The 27,084-nt window shown below is 38.0% G+C and overlaps 1 protein-coding gene and 1 long non-coding RNA gene across 2 annotated transcripts; both read right to left on the minus strand.

Annotated features, from left to right (window-relative positions):
- Window positions 1-797: 797 nt before the first annotated feature.
- Window positions 798-3,311, minus strand: LOC122315182. Its single transcript, XR_006243961.1, has 2 exons — window positions 1,445-3,311; window positions 798-1,134 (listed from the first exon to the last, which is right to left on the minus strand). It is a non-coding gene; the product is annotated as an uncharacterized LOC122315182 (long non-coding RNA).
- A 663-nt stretch (window positions 3,312-3,974) lies between these two features.
- Window positions 3,975-27,084, minus strand: LOC122315556 (protein SPIRRIG). Its single transcript, XM_043131531.1, has 19 exons — window positions 26,226-27,084; window positions 23,728-23,797; window positions 23,542-23,627; window positions 22,853-22,988; window positions 22,711-22,767; window positions 22,171-22,347; window positions 19,566-19,757; window positions 19,364-19,429; window positions 18,731-18,845; window positions 17,367-18,544; window positions 16,438-17,122; window positions 16,199-16,301; window positions 14,994-16,096; window positions 13,210-14,860; window positions 10,049-13,111; window positions 7,578-7,886; window positions 7,027-7,333; window positions 6,359-6,505; window positions 3,975-5,720 (listed from the first exon to the last, which is right to left on the minus strand). Exons 1-19 carry the CDS (start codon window positions 26,432-26,434, stop codon window positions 4,545-4,547), a joined length of 10,830 nt encoding a protein of 3,609 aa, XP_042987465.1. The 5' UTR covers window positions 26,435-27,084; the 3' UTR covers window positions 3,975-4,544.

Below are 27,084 nucleotides of genomic sequence, written 5' to 3' on the forward strand. Positions count from 1 at the left end.
CATGCATGCACAGATAGAGATCAGTAAACTAAGGTGCTGTTTGATCAGCTGTGGTTATGGCCGCGGCTTGGCTTGGATTTTCATGTATCAAACGTCCTAAATAAAGAAGAAGGCTCTCAACCACATTCCTGCTTAGTTAATTAGTTTCTGTAAGCTCTAACCTTCATGGATGACAGATCATATATTCTTGATTCTTTCTATCTGCAATATTAATTCTGTAAGTTCTCAACCATATATATGGAATTGCTTCCAACTTCTTACGCAAATTAACGATGTTTAACGTAACTTAATAAATAGCGCTGCTGCTGCACTGATCATGAAGACCTTCCAAAATGAATACGTTACATTTAACTTATTGAGTTAGATTCTAGAGAGACCTAGTTGCATTCTCAATAAATTATGTTTTGTAATTTCAAGTGGTTAATTCATCGCTAAATTACTCTGAACCAGATGAGTTCTGCCCTAGTATCCACCTAGTTAGAAAATGCGTCGGATCATCAGTACATGGAAAGTAAAGGAAGATCATTATAAAACAACAACATTAAACAGTAGAGTAACATCGATGCTGATTTCTAGCTATCACACTATTTTTCTTCTGGTTTACGCATGCAATTACGTATCCAACGAAGTGGCTGTCATTCTCATTAAATCACTTGCTAAGTCCTTGAAATAAGCTACATCTAATCACCAGGCAAACCTCAACCAGTACGGCGATTTGCAACAGGAAAAATAGTAAACCCATCTTCTCTGTTCTTTATTTTTATTTTATTTTATTTTTTCTCTCTTTTGAGATCAACTTTTCGAAGTAAAAGATACGATATTATTATACTCCTTGATTATTATATAAATAATGACACCATGAATTCTACATCAAGTTTTATGATTCTGATCATACGAGTAATATGACAGTAATGATATTGTACCCAAAAACAGAAAATTTGTGATATATACATTTTTCTTTGGTTCCAAAAAGTATCAAATGCTTAGACGTAAGATCATCAAGACCTAGCTTTGTGAGATCAGCCATGGCAGCAGGCAGCAAGCTGAGCAAAGACACAAAAATTATTGTAATCCAACATTTTCCGGTACTTTGGTCTGAAGAATTTTCCACGAAAGAAGAATATCCTTCTGGAGCTTCATTTCACCACATCAGTGAGCACAAACAGAACCATTTAGTACAATGACAGCTCCACGCGTAATTAACAAAAGTGAAAGGCAAAAGCAACTGGTGTTAGTTTTAAACGAGTAATAACATAACATACAAGAAGAAAATCAAAAGCAAAAGAAAACACAAACACAACAAGAAAGGAAAAGAAAAAGAAGGCGGGGGCAAAAGAAAATGAAAGAAAAGTAAAACAGACAAAAGTGCAGTAAGAGAACGCACGCCAGGCATAACAGAAACTGAAGGTGGAATATACCACGCTTACAGTGGTCATTTTCATACCTACTTTTTGCTTCTCTCTCTTATCAGGTTTGAATTGTGTATGGAATCTATCCCGTCCCCAACTTAGGAAGGAGTGAAGCTGTCAGAGCATGACCTAGTTAGGGTTAGTTTCATCTGATCTGATATAATCCATCTCTAACCAGAGCTAGATCATGCTGGCAGCTTCACTTTTTCCTTTGCGAACATCTCTTGCATGTGTACTTTAACGGAAGATTAGGGCAACTCCCTTGCATCCACGAGCATGTGAATTTATAATAAGAAAGTAGATGGTACTCTAGAACAGCTAGGCGAAGAGATTGATCAAGAAAAGAGATTTCACGAACCTTTTTTTTTTATAAAGAAGAAAACGTACGCATGCATGCATCGAAGAATCCTTTTTCTTTTTTACTTCTTTTTATTGTGTATAACGAGAGAAAGTGTGACCAACAACTTCAAAGAAGAATCGGGTGAAGAAGAAAGACACGAAGCTTTAAAGGTAATACGGATGCTATAAATATAATAAGGCAATCTAACGAAACAAAATCAAAGGACGAGAGATGGGGAAGGGGAACGAACATTAAGACAAATAAAAGTAGAAGTAATTTAACCAAAGAGCTTGGTTATTAGAGAGAAGAGCGCATGGTTTGTTGCAGAAAGGCACGGGTGAGAGTTTTGAACTTACCCAAAGGACTTTGAGACAGAATTTAAAGAGGAAGATAAAGAGAATCATAAAGGGAACAGGGAAATAAAGAACGTGGATTCAGGATACAGCATGTGGGCTTGGCTGGCGAAGAAAGCAAGACAAGGAAAAAAGGGCTGAACTGCTGGCCAAGGAGCAGCTAGGAGAAATAGACGATTAAAGGGAGTGTATTTAGGGTTACAGGTGGTTGCAATATAGGGCGGCCCTGGCAGCAGGGACGAGTTGGGGGGGAAGAGTCTGAGGTACTGTGGGCCTGTGGCTATACTTCTGACTGATCTGTCTGATCTCTCTTTTCTCATGCGCTGTCTTTTGGAGGGTAGGCTGAGGAGCAAAGGAGATAAGGAGCATAGGGTCGTACAAAAAAATTAATTAAAAAATAGATACTGTTCCCCTTGAGAGGCATAAAGGGCGAGGCATTGCAATTATTGGGTTGAAAAAAACTTTATTTAGAATTTCAATGCATTATTTTTTTGGATCAGTTGTCAATTCATGTTGAGAGAGTGTGATCTTGATGCTCTTCCCGTTCATCGAGAAAGTGTTTGTAACCAAACACTGCCTCATGTAGCATTAATGCTCCCATTTTACATTACAGTTTTAGTACTCAGAGTCACATGATCATGGCCGGCCGTTAATCCACGATAGGTATATTATAAATATATTTTTTACTTATTACTTATTTAATATTATTCAAAATATTTATACAGAATAATAAATACTATATATATATAACATGTCAATTTCTCTCGCTTGAATTCTTCAACTTTGATTAATCTTTGGGTGGAACGATAAAATGATCTGCTACCAACTTTTACTCCAAATGAACGTAAGTGCATGAGTTTTGAGGAAGTGAAATTGAATGATAAAAGCTGAATTTTCCATGTTTGTTGTGCTTTGATTTGTTTTTAGATATTTTTCTTTTAGAAGAATTGATGTAAGGTTAGTCATGGAAAAAGTTTAGGAAAATGATACTTTCTCGCGCCATTTTAAAATCTCCACCCCCGATATTTTTTTCTACAAATGCTCTCCCATGTCAAAACCTCCACCCAGCCACTACCGCCCTCCACCGTGATGCAACACCAGCACACGTCAAAACAAGCCCTCGAAAGCCCCACACATACAAAGCATCAAAAACAGCAAGCCTCCACACCACCCAAATTTAAAAAACAAATATTTTTAATTAAATTCTATGATTACCTTAGTTGATTGATTTATTTTAAAAATGTCACATTTTGAATTTTTAATCCAAATTTAAAGAGTAAAAAGAAAAATAAATAAATAAATAATAAAATAATAATAAAGGAAGTATAAGGATATTATTATCCTAGAAAACATATTCTTACAACTCTATAAAATTACTATATTTTTAAACAAGGTTACAAAAAAGTTGTACAAAAAGATTTTGTTTATTGTATTCCTCATTACAGTATGAAATACAATGGTAGCAAAGTCCAATAGTTTTCACTATATTTATACTTAAAATGGTTGTGTTGGTGAGAAAGACAGCTGTTTACTGCAAGTCTGCAGGACTCTCCCTTCCAGTTGCGCGACTCTTCAGCTACTAGTGTTGCTACTTGCTAGCGGTCAAAGAAGTTTACACTACAGGACGCCAGCAAACCACTCGCTTCCACCTTGTTGTCTAAGCGTAGTAACCGGTGGACTACTAAACATGACTGAGTAATTGAACTCGGGGGAACTGGGGGAAGGGGTAAAAATCACAATGTGTAATAGCAGCTGTAAAAAACCAAGAGCCATACAAAAATATGAGTGAGACATTTTGAATGAACATAGGCCAACCCTGATAACACGGTCACAGAGAGAGAGAGAGAGAGAGAGAGAGAGAGCTTTGATACATTTTAGAACAAGCAATGGGCAGCAGATACCCTATAGCACTATTCAAAAAAAAATTTAGCCAAAAGGATTACACCCAACCAATTTAACAGTCCCACATTCATACCAAGCCGATCGTTTTCAAACATGCCATTCCCCGGCACGCTTTCCACTATACAATTTCATTATATACTATTGGTTAGTCCATCTATTTACATCAAAAAGAGACCAGTAGACTTGGCATTCTGGTGCAATGCCCAAAAAGCATCATCCTTCATTCACCCAAAAATACCACAAAAGCATATTCTCTCACCTTTTGTTCTCAAATCAGAAGCTGTGACCTACTTGCCGCATGCATTTCTGAAAGGCCTCATGCTTGTTGAGCTTTCAAGTTTTCAACAAATATCACGACCTTATGTCAATCCTGTGCCTGCAATTTCCATCCCAGGCCAGCCCAGCCTTCGTGTGCCTATTTCTCAAGTATTATACACACGCGATCCATTCTTTACTAGAGGAGGATAAACTAATCTTCTTATCTATTGGGGACTCTTACTTATCCAAGAACTGAAGTTATCACATTCAACCATGAATCCATCACCCCTCATTAGATGCTCCTCTCATACTATCATCTGGCAGCGTCCATGAAAGCAAATGCCCACCAGCATCCCCACTCAGTAACTGCTTCAGGTCACTTGTGAGATGAAGCGCAGTAACTGGATGCTTATGGAACTTTAGCACTTTGTGCAGGACCAACCGGTACTCTGGCACCTTTTCACCCAGATTTAACCCTCCCGTCACATTGCTAGTTGACTTGCTCTGAGAAACCTCCTGGTTAGAGCAGTGAACCATTTGCCACACCTTAACAGATCCACTCTGGTGACCAGTCACATACCAGTTCGTGTCTAGCCAATCAGAACATGTATTACTTGTAACTGAGAGAATAGAATCAGAGGGCAGTTGGGATGTGTTAACCACTGCAAGGCAGTCCCCGTTGATGCTCCAAATGGCAAGCAGAATTCCTGCTGCTGTCACAATCTCCCCACTCAAATCATTTACATATATTGCTGAGACTGGCGCCGGGAACTCAGGGAGCTGCCTCACAAAAACCAAGGAGCTGAGATCCCACATAATAACAGTGCAGTCATCAGAGCCACTAACAATAAGCATGTATGGCTGGCTAACATGAAGGCATGTGATTTTGCCTGTGTGAGCACAAAGAGCCTTCTCCAACTGTAAGCATCGTAAGACACGAGGCCCATACTTGCTGATTCTCCATACAGAAACTAACCCATCATCAGCCCCAGTAACCAAAATTTGACCATCGTGGCTGGCACTGACACACTGGATCTGGTTGCCCCCATGAAGATTTTCGTGTGTAGAGAGAAGTCTGTCCTGATCATAGGTCAAAAATCTCAAGCTACGGTCTGCAAAACCCCATGCAACATATTTTGTATATGTTCTTGGTTTAAGCAAAATATTCCTTCCAGCAACAAGAATTTTCTCATGGAAAACAACAATCTGAGTAATGGAAGATGAGCTCTTGCGTATCTCATGTGCAACAAGATGGGCTGAATTCTTGAGTGGATGAGGAAGCTTTCTGTCAACCCGTCTCTTCGGATGGGGCTTGGGGAATAGTTGCTTTGGTGTCTGCCCAAAGTGATTGATTTGTGCAAGAATGGAGGCTTTCATTGCAGGATCTGTAACAGAGTCTATGTCCACATTCCCTTCATAAGTGTAATGGTAGAAAACATTAACAGCTTCTTCGGCTGCCTGTAAATCATGCAAGTAAAACTTTAGAAGCAGATCAAAAAGGAAAACTAAAATAGATGGCATAACCATGGAACTGTGGGTCAAATAGGCGTTAACATATGTGATTAGCAGGAACTTAATTTCCAACCACCTTACACAAAAACAGAAATTCATAGAAAAATAGCATTTAGGAAAAAGATCATCTTTTTTTCCCTTTCTCTTCCTTCAAGTGAAAAGACGGAACCCACCAAAAAAAAACCAGGACCAGGACCAAACCAAAAGTGGTGGCAGATCAAGCCAGGCTAGAACTCAACTATTCTTCATCAAGGTTCCATCTAATTCACTCAGAGCACTGTCTGCTTGGATCACACAAAATGTAAGCAAAGAAAAAGATTTCTGAAGTTAAAAATTGAGTTTAAGCACAAAGATAAACTTCATCAAGAAAAATATAGAGGAGGAAAATAAGAGAAAACTTCATCAACAAGAATATAGAGAAGGGGAAAAATAAGAGATTCTCAATTAGAACAGGTTAATTATTTGGCTGAAAGAAGATCAGAAAGTATTTGCTTACAATCAGTTGGGACCTCCCATATACTCAAATTTAAATAGGCATAATTAACACTTTCAGAATTTCAAAAATTAAGGTGCAGGTTACCCACCTTTCCTCTCTGTTTATATCCAAAGATAAGGTCAATCCAATGATGCAAATTTTCTGAAACATAATCAGATTCCAGTGCTTCCCTGTGCTTCCTGATAAACTCCCTTGCACTGCCTTTGGCCCATGGAGGTAAGAACACATCCCCAACCTACAGAGAGAAAAGAAACCATAATGATCAAATTCATTCCAAAGCAGTGCACTATGTGAGCTAGCATGTTTCGATTCAAATCTATTTTTTACAGACATTTTTCACTTTCAATCTAAACATCTTTGAGACAACAAAAAACAAAAAACCCAAAAGCACGTTCACAAAAAACCAAAGGGAAAAAAACATGTTTAGACCCACCATTTACACAAGCACCAAAATAACAGATCCTAAAAATTTTTTTTGCAAACATATTTTGATGGGCCCCACCATTTTTTTTTTGCAAAAACTGAATTTTCCTGATCCAAGCATGCCCAAGTTCCCTTGATTAGTACGATGACAAGGGTGCCTCTTCCAAAATTTACATGATGGCCAACAATTGAAGTATTCCATATAAACCATGCAACAAATAAAATATGCACTTTGGCACCTCCAAGAAAATTGTGGGGTCCATTTTGAATCAGCAGATCATAAATCAAAGAATTATAGTTGTCAAAGATTTATCAAATATTGACAATTGATACCTTCTCTCCTGATTGTTTCTCTCCCAAGTCAAGATTGAATCGATTTTCAAGGAACTCTGGCATGTAGAAAAATTCTGGAATTAGTTCCTTCACATCTGATGTATTGCCCTTTCCAGCTGCACTTAACCATGTATCTCGAACACTATTGAAAAGGCGATCAGCATGATCAAACTGGCCACCCTGAAGTTTTTGATTCTCTGCACTGAATGGAGGCAAGCGTAGAAGATAGAAGAGGACAGTTCCAGCACTAGAATAATGAGAACCATAATGGAATTTTGGGACCTCTGGATCATCCCAGCTCTCATATCTGACATGGCAAAAGAAAATTCTCAATAACAGAAGAGATAAAACAAAAGAAGTGGTTGGGAACAATGCCGTAGCACATCATAATAGAACTAACAATGCCAAAGCAATGTGCTACGGACAATAGAATTCCCAATAAAGCAAAGAACTTTGCAAAAAGGAAAATATTTTTAAGAATTAATTTAAATAATAATACAGAACTAATATAAATGAGAACAAAATCATAGTGGTATATGATAGATGCCCACCTCTTCCTAAATTCCTCTTCTCCTTCAGGTGTCTGACAACCCATCGGTTTTTCAAGCCTACGAAACGTTTTTGGATCTGAAAAATCCAGATTTTCACTCTCATAATCTGCAAGAACCCATGGAAATACTGGATACTGGGTAAGATCACTGTATCCACGTCCCGCCAAGGTGTTGAGATGCATGAGATACTGAAAATTGCTGATTTCACCATTTTGCCATCTTTTTGAAAACGATTTCGCCATTACTTTAAAAAGACGGCTACCCTCATTGCTTTCTTGTTTTGTTGATCCTGAAATGGTTGTGTCCAACCTGACGAGCAAGGGAGAGGGTTACAAAGTTCAAACCATGACCAACGAATCCACAAGATAAGGAAGAAGCAACTAAGCATGATAAGCATCAAAGTAATAAAATCACGAAAGCATAAAAAATATGAAGAAAAACCATGAAGGCTTATTGAAGTTTAACAAAAACCCTAAAAACACATTTGGATCCACTCTTATGGTAGTACATGGAAAATTGCAATACATGAACTCAAGTAGATTCAGCTCTTCATTTCAATTGCATCAATACATGCTTAAAAGCACAATACAATTACAGCAGTAAGAGTGATTTCAGGATAAATTAAAAATCACCAAGACTTCCATCAATACAGTCAGCAGATATCTCAAGAGTCATCATAAAGCACATTGGCATACATGTCTGTCTTCAGTGAGGCATTTTTCGTTAGAGTGGGGGTTTTGGAAGATGTCTTTTGGCAGAAAACTTGGTTTGAAACAGAGTTTTCTCACCATTGGGTGCTTGGGTGCAACAAGGCTAGGGAAACAGTTGATTATTTATTTTAGATTGTTGCACAGCTAGAGTTCTGTGGTTTCTGCTTAATGTGAAGAATCAAAGATCTGCAAAGGAGTTGTCAGTTAGTTGGAAATGAGCAGTTTTGGAACTGGAAAGGTGGTGTAGCTTGGCCAGCAGTATATTTTGCATGATGTGGAGCACTGGGGCAAAAGGAATAGTAGATAAATTGCATGTGCGTAGATACCTATGCTATTTTTTTATAGGTACATAGATACCCATACATAAAATCATGGAGCCCCTTTAGACATTTTGGTTCTGCTCCATCCTAAATGATTGATTCTTCCCATGTCCTCTGAACCATAGCTAATATAATTTTTTTAATATTAATTGGTTCTACTTTCTATTTGCTAGGGGTTTCCTCTGTATACATCAAGCACACATGGGGTGGTGCCATTTAGGCATTCCTTACTGGCATTATTTACCTATCGGAAAAAAAAAAAAAAAAAGGCTGGGATACAACAAAAAAGAAAGGGAAGGAGGCAAATTAGGTCATATCATACTTGATAATGTCTTTAAAAAAATAAAAAAAGATATTAAATAATTAGGAATACATTCCTTACATCAATTAGGAACACGTTCCTTTCATCAAATGGTGTGTTTGCACAGATAAAAGGTGCACTAAGATGTCCAGTTTCAGTTTTTATTGATAAGGGCATTAGTGAAAACATTTCATGACGACAATGCATCCCCTGCCAATAGACTTTGGACCAATGTGAATACCAGACACTCCTTAATTCCTAAATGAAGAGTAGGAATCAAGCTCACCTCACCAATGGCCTCTTAGTGGGAAACCATTATACTAGCGTATAGTAGGCACATAACACCACGACATCAATATAACGCCATATAGCATTAGTGTTACAAGGAGAAACGTACTATCATATCAATATTTTGTGTTGTTTTGTTTAAATGCTATAATAAACCAGAAAAAGATATTCAATAGCAGCTAAGGCACAAACATTCATATATAACAAAGTAAGCACAATATGTTTAAACATTATATTGGCAAAAGCATATGCATATGCATGTCAAAGAAGCCAACTTTCAATTGTTTGACAGCAGGTAGCCCATATGGCACTCTCTCCTCTTTCAAGAACAAGGCGAAAGGTAAAATCATGATATTCAAGCCTCATTGGGTGATGATGGGTTCAGAACCCACATGCTTAGGTCACGTCTAGAAGAATAGTGGAGCTTTTTGGTTCTTGTAGAAGATTAGGTGGTAGCCCACAAATTGCAACTGTGTGAAAACTGGTTCCTACTTGCCTCGTGGTGTATTTGGAGGGAAACGACTGGTAGAAGTTCCAAGGACTGAATGAATGATGGAGCCCAAGACTTTCTCTTTAAATACTCTATTCCTCGGGATAGCTTCAATAGAGTTCAACAGGGCTTTAATTTCCATGAATTTTATTGCATATTTTTTCTCTTTCTAGATAGGTGCCTCAATTGTATACTCCCTGTTTATTTAGATTGCCCCTCTTGTGCTTTATAATGAAATTTTTATTCTTATAAAAAAATAATGGCTGGAGGATTTTTGGCAAACATGCAGAAAATAAGAAGGCATCATGTAAAAAAATGAACAATGAGAAAACAAAGGAGTTAGTAGGGAGTATATTTCATACATGCTGTTTCGAGGAAGATTCATGGCAACTAGATTTTTGAAAACTTCTTCTCTCTCTTTTTTGTGGAACACCAGCAAATCATTACATCCATCCATGCTAAATATCTCAATAGCGACAGGACGCAGCTGGTAATCACGCTTTAAAAGCTCATGAACACTATTTAGCTTCCACATACGCCAAAGGTGAGGTAGATTACCGCTAGTACATGTTTTCTCCTTTCCCCATGCACCACCACTATATGCCCATGCCCTTCCCCCGACACATGACTTAACCGTTGAGCTGCAAGATGAAGTTGATTTGGACTGGAAATCCATACTGCCAGTAACATCCTTCTTTACACCCAAAGCTTGATCAATAACAGATAGTTCATCTTCATATTCCTTCTCGCAAATACATCCAGAGTCATCAATATAAAAATTCTCAATTACATACAAACAGAATTCTCCTATTAGAAATATACCATCATGTTTGTCAAGACCTACAACCCGTTCACAGTTATATCTGAATCGTATCTTTTCAAGAGGTTCCAGATAAGGTCTGATCAAGTATTCTCCATTATCACTCAGTTCCTTATCTGGTTTGTCTTCTGAAATTTTGATGTCATCTATTCTCACAGAAGAAGATTGCCTTGGAGATTCTAGTTCAGATCTTTCATGAATGCTCTCCACTGCTGGGATAGAAACTGTGCTTGTCTTGGCAGCAAACTCAAGGGCAGAATGAAGGCTTGCTTCATTTACACTACTGGCTCTGTCATCACTCCATCCGTTCCTAACAGAAGCTTCATCTTTCAAATTAACCAATTCTTTTAGAAAAGATGATTGATCATACAGTTCAGCACCAACACCATTCTGTTGGACACTATCAGTCAGAAGAGGGAAACTTGACTCTGAATCAGTATCAGAAGCATCAAGTCCATTCCCATTTTTAGCTTTGGACAGCTCTACTTCCCTTACTTCAAACTGTCCATCAAGAACATTTTGGATGGTATCAATTTTCAGTTTGCAGCGCTCAAGCTTTTTGCGCATTCTATATGGACCCTCAATTGGACAAAGCTGACATCCAGGTTCTTCAGTCGTAGATGATTTACGCATTGGGAATATTCCACGCTCATGAACAAGTTGTTGGAGTAGGGTTTGCCACTCACTCTCAGCATGTAGAATCCACCCATATTTATCTTGACGGACAACTCTCAGCTCAGTAGACATTGCATCACGAACCAATTCCAGTGCATACCTCCGTTCGTTTACCTGTTCCCAGTGTTTTAGGTCTAATTTTGAAGTTTCTCGTGACCTTCTTCCTATTTCCCTCTTACGACGACCTTCCATGCCTTTTATTCTCACCCCAGGAAATTTTGCTGATCCTGCAATATACTGCGCCCACATAATTGCAGCACATTGCTCCAATACTTTATTCACAATCTGTTCACTTCTTTGAATCCACTCAAAGAAAGCAAGTAAACTCCCAGTCAATAATTTGTCAAACCCATCATGTAGTACATTCAGGTGCTGTCCTTGGTTTGGTTTAGAGACAAGAAGGTCTTCAAGTGCAACCCTGCGATGCACCAGGAGATACTTGATAATATCAACTGCCAAATTCTGTACATTTCGCCTTTGGTCATGGAGAAGAGATATTAAATTGACACAAAGACAGCAGTTTAGATCGGTGTCAATATTACTGGGACAGAATATAATTCTTCTGTGAGCAACTAATAACTGCAAGACAGTGCAGATATCTGTTCCAGAATCATCTGGAGAATAGTTTGGGGACAATCTCTTCTTAGGTTCAATTAGCAAACCTAAGCGTGAAAGAAGATCATCTTCCCCAATAGTGACCAAGAAAGATGGGACGAAACAATACAATATCATACGATTTGTATTTTTAAGAATTGAATGAATATAAGCATCAAGTTGTTTGCTTCCTCTTGCAATCGATAAAAGACCCTTTCCAGTTGGAGCTACTTCTTCAATTCGTCCATCCTTGTTTGCCAATTGCAACATAGATAACAAGAACTCCAGAGTTTTTAGCACACCAGCAGGCTGAGGAAAAGCACCCATATATACACGATCCACTATCATCCAGCATAATGCATCTAAGTTCAAAGACCAGCGATTCTTGTCCAGCTTTTTCTGATTTTCCTCATCATCACGCAAGAGACGCCTTTCAAGGAAGTTCATCAGTCTACTAAGGCACAAACCCTGGAAAACTAACACAGATTCTATGTCAACATATAGAGGGACACTTTCCAAGATGCCTTCTATAACCAGCGAGGCTTTAATTTGCTCTGTCATAATATCAGAAAGAACTTCTGCCATGAAGTCTAAGACGGCGGTTGCTCCAGCAGAACAAGGACCACCACCATATCCAGAATCATCAATTTCATAAAGAAGGCTTGGACTGACAGAAAAGAAGGTATTTGTGGCAGATGGTCCTTGAGAACTAGACTTAAAGTCTGAAGATGGATCAAATTCACTAGTGGACACAGAGGACTCCATGGAAGGAGTGGCAACTAAGGCAGCTCTGGATTCATTATGGCTTGCACTTCCCAGCCAAGATGTCAATGCAAGCACTGGAGATGATGGTGTGACTGGAAGTCGAGAATTAGATTTTTCTGAGAAAATGGGAGAATCAAGCATGGTAAGAGATGTAGAACTCTGAGAATCTGTTGGTTGAATGGGGTCAAGAGCGCCTTTACCATCACGGAAGCTAAATCCATTTATGCTTGAAGTAGCAGATACTTGATCAACATTATCACCATCTAAGCGCTGAGCTGTTTGGACATCTTCTTGGACTGAATTGTTCAAATCCTGCTGGGTCATAGAATTATTGACCTCAGCTTTATCACTGGCATCATGGTTTGGCAGAATAGCCATATCTTCAGAACTTGTACTTACCTGCCCTTGAGGGAAGCTTCCAATGCTAATGGAAGTTTTGGTAGACTGCTCCTGTTCATGTGGCATGCTAGAGAATGTATTCTGGGAGCTATTAGTATCATCACAATCATTTAGATTTTTATCTTCCGTCTTTATAGAAAGTTCTTTTGCCATCTTCACTGCATAAGCAGACCTATAAGAAACAGAACTACTAGTTCAGAAAAACAAGAAAACATAATTTTTTTTTAGTTGAGAAATTAAATAAAAATAAGGAATAACTTCATGTCTAACCTAACACATGAAAAATAAAGGTCAATACAGCTTTCAAGAAATTCTGCCCGTCTGCAAACAGCACAGAAAGGAGGGCACATTTTTGCCAGATCGACCATGAATCTAAGGACTGAAGTTGCTGCCACAGGGGCAGATGCTTCCCCACCCATTAAGCGTGCTGCATATGTCTTATGCATTAGCGCTTCGCCCTGCAGCTCTCCAGCCATGTCTGCATTTTCTTCCACAAGCTCTGCCACAAGGCCAGCGCCAACCTGGGAAAGATTACCAGTTTGGTGGGCCAGCATTGACTGCATGCTCAACCTATCAAATGTAGATTTTGCCATACCAATCACAGATTCCAACAATTCCACAAATTTCAGTTCCACATAGCGCCCATCACTAGGCATCAGGGCATGGAAGTCTAGCATGCGGACTTCAGGTAACCTGGGATAAACTGGCTTTCCAAATATCAGAGAGAACAAAATGTAATATATATCAGGGGAATCATAAAAGCTTGTGAGCACTCGCGCCAAACCTTGGTAGCCACCACTTGTGCGAAATTTTTGAGAAAATGTAGGAGAAGAAGTAAGACAAACCCCAAGAAGAGTCATGATCCATCTCATACTAGTAGGGTGAACAGCTTCATCAAGAAAATATGTAATTAATTTGGATGAAACAATCTTATGCCACTGCTCAAGCAACTCTTCCAATTTAATGGTTACTTGTAAATCAATAAGCATTTCCAGCAACATATTTCTCACTATGACATGCTTTCCCATAGACTCTCGCAAGATTGGATGACGTGGCGTGAGCTCAGGTGGATCAAATGTCATAATCACAAACCTAACCACAAGCTCCAGTTCAGAAGCCAGAAACCCATCTTCCAAAATGACCCCAAGCAATACAACCAACTTCTCCAAAACAGGAACTTCGACGTCACCCCTCTGCAGAGTCACGAGTAAATGTTGAACAAGGTTAATTTGACGCAGAACAGTGAGATTATGATTCCTGTACCAGTGCATGGAAACTAGATGCTCAAGAAATCCCAAGAGTGCAATCTGAATTGAAACCGAGGCTGTTACCCACAATGTCCAATCCAACAAGACATGCTCAACCATATCTGCATTTGACAAGACAATGCAATTTGAAGTTTCAGCAGGCATATCAGAATTTTCTAGCTCTGAAATATGACTAAATGAATCTTTCTGCGCAGAAAATTCATCCAAATCTCCATGAGATCCAACTGAAGAAGTTTCATCACGGAACTTCGACAAATTAAGATCCTCGAAACTGTTCTCCTGAACATTTGCAGGAGGTGACAAAGTGGTCTGAGGAAAATCCAACTTCTTTGGTTCAGAAAATGAAGCCTCACATGCAGCAATCTGGAAGAATATCTCAAGAGATTGCATGTCAAATAATGACATTCTGCGACGTAGAAAGAGTGCAAGCAAATGGTACCCCCTGTATGTTTGCATGTCTCTTACATTTTGAGGATTCTGATGAAGTGTACATGCAAGTAATGTAAGGGCCATGTGCAGCATATCCCTCGTTTCAGAAGCTTCAATAAGAGCCAAGACAACAGTCATCCCACCAATTGGCTGGATGGTATCACCGATCAGACATTGTCTACAGACATAGATATTCCCATGAAAACGTCCAAACCGTGGTATACCTACATAATCAGAATTACAAGTAAATGAGGTGAGAAAAAAACCGAAATAAATAAATAAATTCAAATACACATCAGACTTCACTTGCGTTCCTTAAATATGATGCCCAGAATTTGATGTGTGGCAGTCACATACCCCCAATCGGAGAAGCAGCTGCTGACATAGGATCAACTAGGTTGAGCATTGACATGGTCCCTGATGCTCGAATAGATTCCGTACAAGACCCATCAAATGCAAATATGAGTTTCTTTCCAGAAAGCTGTAAAGCGAGGTTTCCTATCCTCTCCAAATCCCAAACAATTCCACTGCCATCTGCTTTGGACTCTCCTAGCTTGCTAGCACTGTCAAGCCTCTGCATATTTGAAGCCAAAGTCAAGTCAGCCTCTAATGAATCTAAGATGGCCATACTACCACCGCCACAAGCCTGGTTGGGGACAAATTGCAGAAGATCTGTGTCTTGGAAGAGCCCTCTATATCCTCTACCAAGAATATACATGAAACAAATACAACCAGGTGTGAGCACCTCCTCAGAAAGATAGCATGAGCGGAGTTTCCAAGTCAAGTCACTAACTCTTGCACAAGTAACCGGAGTCCCAATGGTTACCTGCAAAGGTTTCCCAACAGGAGATGGAGAGTATCCAAGTTTTCCTGTGTGCCTCAGCTTTCCATTGAGATACACATAAGCAACACTAGCTTGGAATAGACCAGCAAGAGCATTTGGTTTGTTATGAACAACTGCAAGGTGATGCCACCTGCCTTCCTCAAGTTCTAATCCAGAAAACGATAAGGAGCAAGAATTGCTGGTTGCAAGCGTTAGAACACCATCTTCCTTCAGATAAAGCTCAGCATAGAATGTGCCTTCATTATTAGCTGCACCAACAGAAAATATACGCAGAATATGCTGCTCAGGTTTCTGTGCAGTAGAGCCAGTTCTCGTCTTTCTGGAAGGTTCTGTTTCCTTTACTGGTGATTTCAAAAAATTTCGAAACTGAAACCAACAAACAAAGGAATAACCAGCAGCTGGCGGCCATGATCTTTCTCCCAGAGAAACCTGAACAGAAGCATGGCCAGTCTTGCTCATGTCCATCTCCACAAATGGTGCAAGAGAAACATTTTCTGAGGCCATATCTTCCATGAGAATCAATTTCTCCATCATGCCAACAAGTGCATGACCAGAATTCTTCAGCCTCATTTGTAGAACGTATCTAATAAGCATTCGAAGTTCTGACACAGATAATCTAGCAACAAAATTAAAAGCCTGGTTATTTAAAATTAAGGTCAAATAATACAAACAGGGATCGACAGATGCAATAGTTTCTCAGCCTGACCGATATTCTTACCTATATGCCCCAAGAACTTCCACAATCTTCAAAGCATAAGAGAGCAATGGAGATGAGCCCAAAAGAAAGGGATGAATTGTCTCCAATAAAAGTTCGACACAACCTAAATATATTAAATAAAGCAAAGGATAAGAACACTGTAACTATTCAAGCAAAAAGAAACCAAAATGAAAAGACACTACTAATCAGTTTAACAAAAAGAAACCAAAAAGAAAAGGCACTCATAATCAATTTCTCACCTACAGAGGTTAGGGTTTCCTGATTGAAGGAGCCACCACGAGCAAGCTTTTCAACAAGGCTTAGCACATCTAGCTGCACCTTGGGAGTAAAGTGCAATAACGAACGGATAAGAACTCTAATGGCACCAGCATTATACACCCGTTGTTTATCACGATGAACTGAACCCGACGGAGTTGTTAATAGAAAACTAGATGAGTCGTTGTCAAGCTCATCAGACGATGCCAAGAATGGTGGAAGCACAACTTCAAGAGAAAGCTCCAGTAACAACTGTATGACTTGCTTTTCACACTCCACACAAAGTAAGCCAGACTCAGATAACAGATCAAAGAAAGTTTGGGATGATATAATTGCATGCAACTTTCCTCTATTAACAGTGTTGTCAGAAACTCCAGCTGTCATAACCCGCAACAAATATGTGAACACCTTGACATGAACTTCTATAGCAGATTGATCTATGAGCTCTCCATCACTTTGGAAACTGTGGAGTGTTGTAAGCAGCAGGGAAAACCCAGTTGCTTCACCAAAGACCCTCCGAGCAGAATTATTTACTCCCAGAATACGCCACAAGACTCCCATGGTGTCACATTTTGCATCATTATGAAGCCTGTATTGAGATCCCGAAACACTGGTGACCATTCCACTTTTAAGAATTTCAACAATTGCACCTAATTCTTCAGGATGAGCCTGGTAAAAATGACAACTTAGTAAATTTTTGATATAGAGTATATAATAACGCAAAATGGAAACAGCATGAGTGATTGCTACAACATTCAACCTTATATGATTTGAATGTTCCTCTTGAAGCCACCACTTTCATTGAAGAAAGATAATAATCAAAATAAAATTTAGCAGGTTTATAAAGTATAAATCCCAGTAAATCTATCCAAATCTCAACCTGTAACAGTGTAAAATAAAGATGTTCACGCACCTGTGCTGCATCTTCAATGATCAAACAGGACAGAATCCTCAGAACTCCTGGACGATGTATATTGGACACCAGAAAAGGAAGAACGGTAGTTACACCGTTAGCTGAACGAAATGAAGCTTGACTCGCTTCAGTTTTCTTTAATAAACTAACCATACAGTCCCATGCAACAGAAATTGTACCATCAACTTCAAAAATAGGAAACTTCCCAGAACCAGAGTCCATTAGCTTGGGTGAAGTAATAATGACATCCCTACCATCCAAATGTTTCTTGAAGTTGCTAGAGCTGGATTTTCTCTCCAAGTGATCAAGATTACCAGTTTGTTGCTCTGGACTCAAAAGATATTTGTGCTGCTTCAGATCATCTAACAGGACTTCCAGCACACCAACTTCCCGCAGGACTTTTTTGTACTGCTGGTCAAAGGATAAGAGCTTTACGAAAAAAGCAAGTATGGTTTGCTTTAACTCTGATGTTATTGGTTGCTGCAATAAGCAGCAAAGTGAAAGTAATTCTTGCTCAGGAACGCAATTCACAACAGTCACAGCATACTCAAGAATTTTCAAGATTATCTCTTGGAAAGATTGAGGAAAACCACCCATATTTAGAATAAAAAGTGGAACAGTACGCAGCTGCTGACACAGTTTATAGTTTTCAAGATGACTTGAGAATATTTTAAACATTCTATTTAACACTTCTGACTGCAATTCCCTGCTGTCTGCTTTGAGGAAAATGTCTTGCAACATCTGCACTGCTTCAAGGTCTTTAACTTTGTCATTGTCCTTGTCCCAAACTTCATTAGCAATGCGGTCGGAAGATGATGTGCGACTTCTACTATGGCCACCTGTCTTGTTATGAGAAGACTTCGAACCTTTGCTGCCAGAAGATCCAGTAAATTCCTTTGGGCCAGTTTGAGCTAAATTAACAAGAACGTCAAGCAACCTGGAGAGTGTGAGTGAAAGATGTTGGGGCGAGGGATCCTCCTTTCCAGTGGAACGTAGTCTTTCTACTTCACCCAATGCAAGGGAACTGCCTGAAGCACAATTTTGATCAGAAGACTGGGAATAGATAGACTGATTGGCCCGACTTTCCGGCATTTTTGAAAGAGTTAAGGCAAACTGAACAAGAAACTGATAACCATGGGCATTATGTATATCCTCCCTTAGCCTGACACCACCAGCCTCTACAAATCAAAACTGTATCAAATCAGCACCAAAGGACACAGCACAAAGATATAGCTGTGGAAATTATATATATGCCAGAACAGCCAAAAAAATAGCTCATATATTAAGACCAAAATATTCTTGATGGATCATGGGAATCCTTATCATTGCTCTTACACCAAAAGGCAAACACAATGTGACAATACCAGGTCTATATGACAATTCCACACATTCAAGTAACAAGTCCACAATGCCCATCGTATAGGCAGAATCCCCACTGTCAGGATTGAAATCTTTCACAGCCATTAAAAGAACTTTTATCTGCACATGGGAACAGCATATGAGCAGGAGAAATATTCCATAAAGATGAGAAGAAGCCAATAAATCTTAACAAGAAATAGATCAAACTCCTGGTTGAAAGAAGAATAAAAAATTTGTAACAGGAAAAAGGAAGTTACAGATCCACTGCACAGCCACTATATGAGGCACAGATTGAAAAAATATCATAAACCAAAAAGTTCCAGAAAACACTAAAAAGGATATAATAGAATTTCCGATCCACATAATTAGAGTGCTGAAGATGTCAACTCATTGCTTTCAACCCCCAAAAAAAACAGAAGTACCATGCTATAAAACAATCTGCCGAATGTATATTTAGTGGAGTTTCATATCTAAATGAAAACACTCAGTAATGCTGAAAAAAAAGTAAACCTGTGACCAAAACTATTCAAAGAATATGGGAAAAGATATTTCTTATAAAATGTGGAACAGACAAGGTAGAATCCCACAAAGCTTTTCAATCCTCTAAATGCATCGAGAATATTAGCAGTAATGCATACCAGATGATGCTTGTGAATATATTTGGCTGTGCTTCCATTGTCATTCATCAATAGAAGACCAAGTATCTGTTACAATTGGTGAAAAGTAACAATAACATAATTCAATTATCTGGTCATAAATCTGATTTCAAAGATTTCGAGCCAGTAAACTGTTTATGAAACTCTGACTGAATATAGAGCAGGAAACATACTGTTCAGTTACCTGCATAGCATGTCTATGAAGCTGTATGCTGTGCAGAGGAACAAGACCTTCCTTGTATCGAGCAAAGACTATCAAAGACCCATTGGCAACCATCTGAAAGAGCAACTGAAGTGAATCATCTTCAATCAAACTCTGGGCTGCTGTAGGATGGTAGGCCAATGCTTTCATAATATGCACAATACTTCCCTCTACCTGCATGAATATCCAGTGGTAAAATTCTGTACTAGATGTTACCATCACAAGTTTTGTCATGGATAAACGTCATCACTAATACGGCAAAATTGAATCCAAATTAAATGAAAAATAACAAAGGTGCATGATTGCTATCTTTGGCAAGGTCCTAGTTATTCAGCAATTAATAAAGTTTATGCTTAATAGGTTTGGACTAAGGCCACTTGCAAGGGATAAATACTAACATGAAAGCAGTAAATGAACTAAAAGTTTGCTAATCAAAGCAAAGAGTATAAGATCTTTAGCAGTAAAATATATATACAGATTTGACTTGATTTAAGACGTTCACTAGAAGTGAACTTCCAGCAAGGATTCCAGGCTCTGCAAGCGCTCAAAGACACAAATCAACACAAGTAATAAGACTTCCTTGATTTCAACATAAAATGAAGAAAATAGGAAAATATTCAGCTTCAAAAATATTTTCGGCAACCATAGATTTATACGGTTCAGTGGGGACCAAAAAATAATGTTGAGAAAAATTGTTTTCAGGAACTTGCTTGGCATAGAAACCATTTGCATCCTACAACTAGACCAAGGGAAGAGAGTTTCTGATGGTGGTGATTTTGAAGGGAAGAGGGGGGAATTGGGAAGGTGTTTCAGGCTGCAGGTGGGTGTCACTGAGGCATAGGGGTGAGGTGGCAGGGACATAGGCATAAAGTTGCAATGATTTCAGAGTCAGCAACAAAGTTGGCACCATAGGGAGGGAAACAATTTCCATCTGCACCAAAGATCATTAATGGGGAAATTGTTTTCTGAAAACATTTTGCATCAAAACAAACACAGATGAAGTTTAAAAAATAATAACTTTAGCTCTAAGTCACTTTTACAAAAGCTATATGACGCCAATTGAACTTTTACACTTTTCCAGTGCATCTCATTGCCGAAATAAAAAGGTGATTTGATAATAAAGCCATATTAAAATAATAATAATAATAAGGGGAGCAAATAATAGACACTAAGTTGGTACAGAAACAAAACGATACAAGTTGGTGATATATATAGCATTGCACATCCCTAGATCAATAAAAGTCTCCTTTTTCAGCTACTAAGTTTTCAAGAAGAAAAATATAATTAGGTACGAAATCATGTTTGAGGATTTTTTTTTTTTATGGTTAATAAGAGGATTTTATTCCACGAAAATAGGCATAGCCCAGGTATCCACGATACAAGAGAATACACCTAAATACAAGCTAAAACAGAACACTACTAAAACAGAACACAACTAAAACAGAACATTACAAAAGTTCCCATCCCTTACAAATCCTAGATATCTTAATTAGGAAAGACCAAGTCCTAGATAACTAATGAATTTAGTCATGCACTAGTTCACTTTTAAAAACACCTAGTTATGCAGCAGCCAGTTATAATTTAGGAGCACAAAATAAGTGTGATACCCCATATGATAAGTATAAGGGTAAGTGGTGAATGAGATCCCACATTGCTTGGGAAGGAGAAGTTCTTGCTCTTTATAAGGTTCCAATGGAGTTTCAATTGTATCATTGACTAGTCCTTTTGAAGTATAGGCCATGTGGTTTAAGCCTTCCATTAGGGCGTTACAAAAAGTCATCCAATCAATCAAAAATAATGATTGCTAAAACCTAGGTATTAAATGTGATGTTTTTTCCTCACATGAATGTCAACAAGTCAGGTGCCAATCATGACCAATTCATATTGTTTCAAGATCATTTCATGCACTAACATAGCTCAGAGACATCATAACTAGGTTGGAGTTCTATAACCATTACTAAAGATAAAATAAAAAAACAGCGAATGACCATCTATTCGATAAGAACTTAAAAAGGCTTCTCCTTCCAAAATAAATCCTGCTTTATCCAATAAAAGCACAAAGAAGCCAATGAAAAATATGTTATACATAATTTGTGTGTATAAATCTATATGGCAAGACTAAGGTAAAATTCCAAAGGTCCACTAGGTTCCCTTCAAAGCAATCATGCCAACAATCCGTGCGTAAGTATGCATGTAAATGTATGCATATCTATGGGCAAGACTTAAGAATGGGCCCAAATCATAATACAATATTGCTATAAAAATAATAAAAATGAAACTTCAAGTGAAAAGTCTAAACTTGTTGTTATAAGCATTTTAGTAAACTTTACATATTTAGCACACATAGGCGATGCTCTTTTATATGTCCTGTGTACTCAGGCCTGTCTATTTTATGCTCAATAAAATTTTGTTTATCAATAAAAATTAAAAAATAAATAAATAAAAGTAAACTTTACATATTTAATGAGATTCGTGGGATGATGGATCATGATCTTCAATTCAACAATAACATTTTGGTTTTTCTAAGCAGAAAAAAACATCATGTTATGTATAGATGTGTCTGTGTTGAGAGAGAGAAGAGTTAGACCTCAAGACGGCGAATTTTCCCAACATCATCATCACAATCTTTTTCTGCTTGCAATAGTACCTCATGACCAGATGCTTTTTCCCTTTGACCAGTCTCATAAGGATCCAGAAGGGCATTGAGAATATAAATGAGACAACATAATATGCCCGAATCAAGGAGAGATTGCTTATCAACAGGCTGCAATGATGAAAATGTACAAAAAACTTAACGGGAATGAATATGCATTATACAGACAAGATTAGTCACATGCACATCTCTGTATTTCACATGCCATCATTTTTTAGCCACCTCATATACTGTACAACGCAGCATCTAGAGTTGCAGTACAGTACTCATATTTACTCAAGACCAACCCTGTTACTTTCAGCTAATCACTGCAATTTGTCAATTGGAGGACTAAGAGAAAATCATTGCAGACTACCAATATCTAACATGACAGGACACAAAGATTGTTTCAAATAAAGATATAAGACACAAAACAAAAATTAAACCTCAAGACTAATGATTCTATTAAATATACTGAGGATTAAGGAAATGTACCCCAGATACAAGGATCTCAACCGCCGTTAACAAATTTGAACCATGACTGATTCCATCCTGCGGAGAAGTACGCATAAAATGAGTTCAAAAAATCAATCACAGAGAAAAATAATCAGCATTCGGAGACAGACATAAGACAAACCTTTGTGCCTTGTGAGAAAAACTTTAATACTTTAACTACATCCAAAGACCTTGTTTTGCTGCTGATTTTTAACTTCTCAATATCGGCTACAAATGCTCTCCCCACAACAAATGAGAAAATGTGTGTTTCAACTAACCTGTGATTTATTCAAACTTTGAAATCAATCCATGAGGTCAAAATCATCAAACAGGTTGTAAATATTCAGCACAGAGAGTCCCAAATTTGTTCATTTACTGGAAAACGAGCTATCATATCCATTGTTCACATGAACTATCTAAAGTAAAGACTATATTCCACGGAATGAAACCATAATTCATTGTAGAATCAATAAGAATATGTATAATTTTTATTGGTAAAACAAGTATGCACATCAACCATATAGACTGCCATGACTAGATCTGATGAAAGATAAACCATGCTATTAGCACCAAATAATGTATATTACCCTTAAAAACATGCACCAAAAACAGTACGGCACATATAAAACATGAACACATGTCACAGAATCTTATCAATCAACAATCTAAACTTTCTTGTTGATAGAAAAACTAAGAAATTATACAGTACTTATATTACAAAGTGAAGCTAGCTAGCATATAAGAATGACCATCTTATCGAACTACAATATTGCATTGAAATCATTCTCAATTCAATTCAGCAAAGTGAATAAGGAGGAACTGCGTGCATACATGGTAAGTAACTGAGCTACATTAGTATGCTGCTTCACTAATCTACAAAAAACATCTACAGTCAAATTCAAAGCCGCTTCTTTCTCCTGCATGGATAATGAAAATGCCATTAATAATAATATTGGTTCAAAGTAAAAAATGTTAGATGGTAGACAGTAGAGTGTAGAATGATAAACAAGTAAGAACCTTTTCCAAGCTGGATGACCTGAACTCTTCCCAATATCTCTTGAAATCCAATTCCAATTCATGTTTGTCTCTGCTTTCACAGAAAAGAAGAAGAAGATAAAGAAGTTGTTAACAACAGTCACGAATATAGAAAGCAATCAAAAAGAGTATTGAAGATATTATGTTTGCCCGTGCTTTCAAATTTGAAAAACTCATTCTTGAGTTTGATGTAGATATACATTTTCTTCTTTATAAGTAAGTAAATATAAAATTTTTTTTTTACAAGAGTGAGATAAAATTTTATTACGGATGGAAAGGAATGTTAACTCAGTATACAGGAAGTATACATGAATCCACTCAAAAAAACATAAGGGAAAAGAGCTACAAAATCCTGAAAATGAGAAATCAAAAGAGTGGCACCATAATAGGACTTTCTCCAACAATACAAGATGTTAAGAACAGAAGAATATAACCCTGCACTGATCTTTTGACGTCCCCAAAACTTCATATGTAGATTTACAAACAATAGGCCATCAGAACAAAATTGGCAAGTAATAGGCCATCCAAAAATATTAGGGAATATATGCATCTTAGACCAACTTTTGCTTCACTCAATCCATACTTTAAGCGGCTTGAAGAATGGACAAAATCTAACAGCAAGAAGATAAAAACAACAAAATAGACAGCCAAAAGCCTTGTACCATGAATTAAGTTAACCATATAATTGACATCAAAACAGTTGACCATGTAATTGATAGACAATAATGTGAACAAGTGGACAACAATAAGTTTCACATTATATGTTCTAATAAGAAATATGATCACATCCAATGCCTTCAGATATGTAGACGGTGAGATAGTTACGCTAAACCCGATAATAAGCTACCCTACACACATCTGGTGCAGGAATTTTCCCAAAGTAAATTGATAGTGGTTAATGAAATGATTTTTCTAGGATGGAATGCATTTCTTTTTGGCTAAATGACCCCCAAACTCAAGCAACACAATTCCACGGGATGAGCTGAAATGTTATCGATTGTCGACATGCAATCCCAAGCAATGGTTAACGTCTAATCTGGAGCCAACATATAGAAAAGAGAATCATTCAAGAAAAGAGACATCATTGATCCCTAACCAAGAGATATCCAAAAGAAATCATGATCGTTAGATGATTGGAGGGCACGAGAAAGACACGAAACTATGGGGCTTGTAGGAGCCCATTAAAATTACAAAATCATCTTCATATAGTTTGTAAATTGATAAAATATTCGACATGTTTAACCTAAAAATCTATATATTTTTATAAACTATGTATAAAAAGAATCAATCCAATGTGTAGTATTAGACATTATTTTTTTTTTATTGGCACCAGGTGTCCAAAAATAGCATCCCAACTAATCCTGGAGGTGCACAGGCCCTCGGCAAGGAGTTCTTCGCAAGTGCACCTCGGGTAATTTAAGAGGAAAATCCCCCAATCCGATGGCCCCTATAGATTGTTTGCACCCAAGAGGATTTGAACCTTAGACCTGGGGGCGACATACTCCTCTTCATCTCCGCCGAGGTTCAATAGGACATTGTTGCTTGATATGTGAATTTATTTTGTATTTGTGTCTGTCAGAGCTTCATATTTGATTGGTTTATATCTTTAATGGAATGCAAATTTTTTTTACGTTTTAGAAAGTTGTAAAGAGCAACAAGATAACAATTTCATCTCAAAAGAGAAAACATTTTCCCCCTAGAAGGTAGGCCACTATCCCATACTCTTTTATTTTTGGATTTGAACTTGGTAATGAAATGTACATCCCAACTCAATTTGGGCCCCCAAACAGCACAGGAGGAAGAAACCTAGGAGGAGAAGCTGAGATAAAAACCTTTTTAGCCTCTATAATTGGAGAACACGAAGCAGGAGTTTCTTGAGTTGGAAGTTAAAAGGATGAAGTCATAGAATGTATAGTTACCTACCATCGATGAAATGGCAGTGCTTGTCAACCACAATCTACCAGTACATCAATGAGATGACAATGTTTATCAACCAAAAAAACAGCAACGGAAGCCACCAGCGACCTTTAATCCTAAGAAATACTAATCCTCCATATAGAAACCATTTGGGCACCAAATACTTAAATGCCACATCGCAATTGAACACCATCGGCACCCACAGAGCTTAAGTTGAACTATAAAGACACTATAGAATATATGTATATATGTATGTATGTATGTATGTATGTATGTTTTATGCGCTTTACGAAGCCCCAAAAAGTACTCGAAAAGAGCTCCACTAAACCTAAGAACTCATAAATTGCTCTCATCAATAAAACTCACCATAAAACTACCCAATTCAGCATTTAGACGCGAACCCAGTACAAGCCCAAACCCACAAACCAGCGTAATTAATCCAATGCGGTACTGACCACACACACCATTTCATAAAAATTAAAATAATCATTTCCATCTACTGAAAGCAATAACCAAATTGAGATAGAGAGAGGGAGAGAGGGGAAAAAGGAGGAGTATTGAACCTCGCCGGAGATGAAGAGGAGTCTTGCCAACGAGTTGAAGAAGGAGCATTGTGATCGCGAGCCGATGACGGGGCCGAAGAAGGAGAAGAAGAAGATGAAGAAGCGGCAGTGGCGGAAGCAGACGGAGATTGAGAAAGGCCAACCTTCTCTTTAATGTCCTTAATCAATGTAACCCATTTCATTGTTTTGCGTTTCGATCCCTGAAACATGTGCGGCCCCCAGTCTCATCCGCCGCAACGGCGCCCTTTTTTTCCAAACCACCAGATCCGATCCTCCTCCTACAATAACCGACGAGGATCTTCCCCAAATCTCATCAGACCCCTCCACCCTCCCCTCCCCAAAAAATCTCACAAACAATTTAACAAACAAGCAAAGACGTCAACAAAAAAAAGAAAAAAAAAAGGTCAAAGCTGAAAATGGAAATGTATTCAGCCGACCAATCGAAACCAGCTGGTAATCAAAAGCAGAAGCATCAGAAGCAAGATCTACGAATTCAATTAAAGTTTTCCTTGGAAGCGTAATCGTGACCTCCCCAAATTTTTCCGATTATTTTCTTTTTTGGGTCGTTCTTCCGAATCCGAGAAAGAAGGAGAAATGAACGGAAAGCGGCGTAGCGGACTTTTTTTTTTTTTTTTTTTTCCTTGAAGTAGAGGCGTAGCGGACTCTGGACGGAAAGAAAGAAAATAAGAAAATAAATAACGAACGAACCACGATATATAGATTAAGATTTAGATAGACCAACAGATCGCTAAAGAAAATAAAAGAGAAGAAAAAAGACTTTCACTCTCTCTCTATATATCTCTCTTTATCATGCCTATGTATGTGTATCTGTGTGCCTCCTGCCGCTGCTGCTCTCGGA

This window comes from Carya illinoinensis, chromosome 7 (assembly GCF_018687715.1).
Source record: "Carya illinoinensis cultivar Pawnee chromosome 7, C.illinoinensisPawnee_v1, whole genome shotgun sequence".
Taxonomy (NCBI): Eukaryota; Viridiplantae; Streptophyta; class Magnoliopsida; order Fagales; family Juglandaceae; genus Carya; species Carya illinoinensis.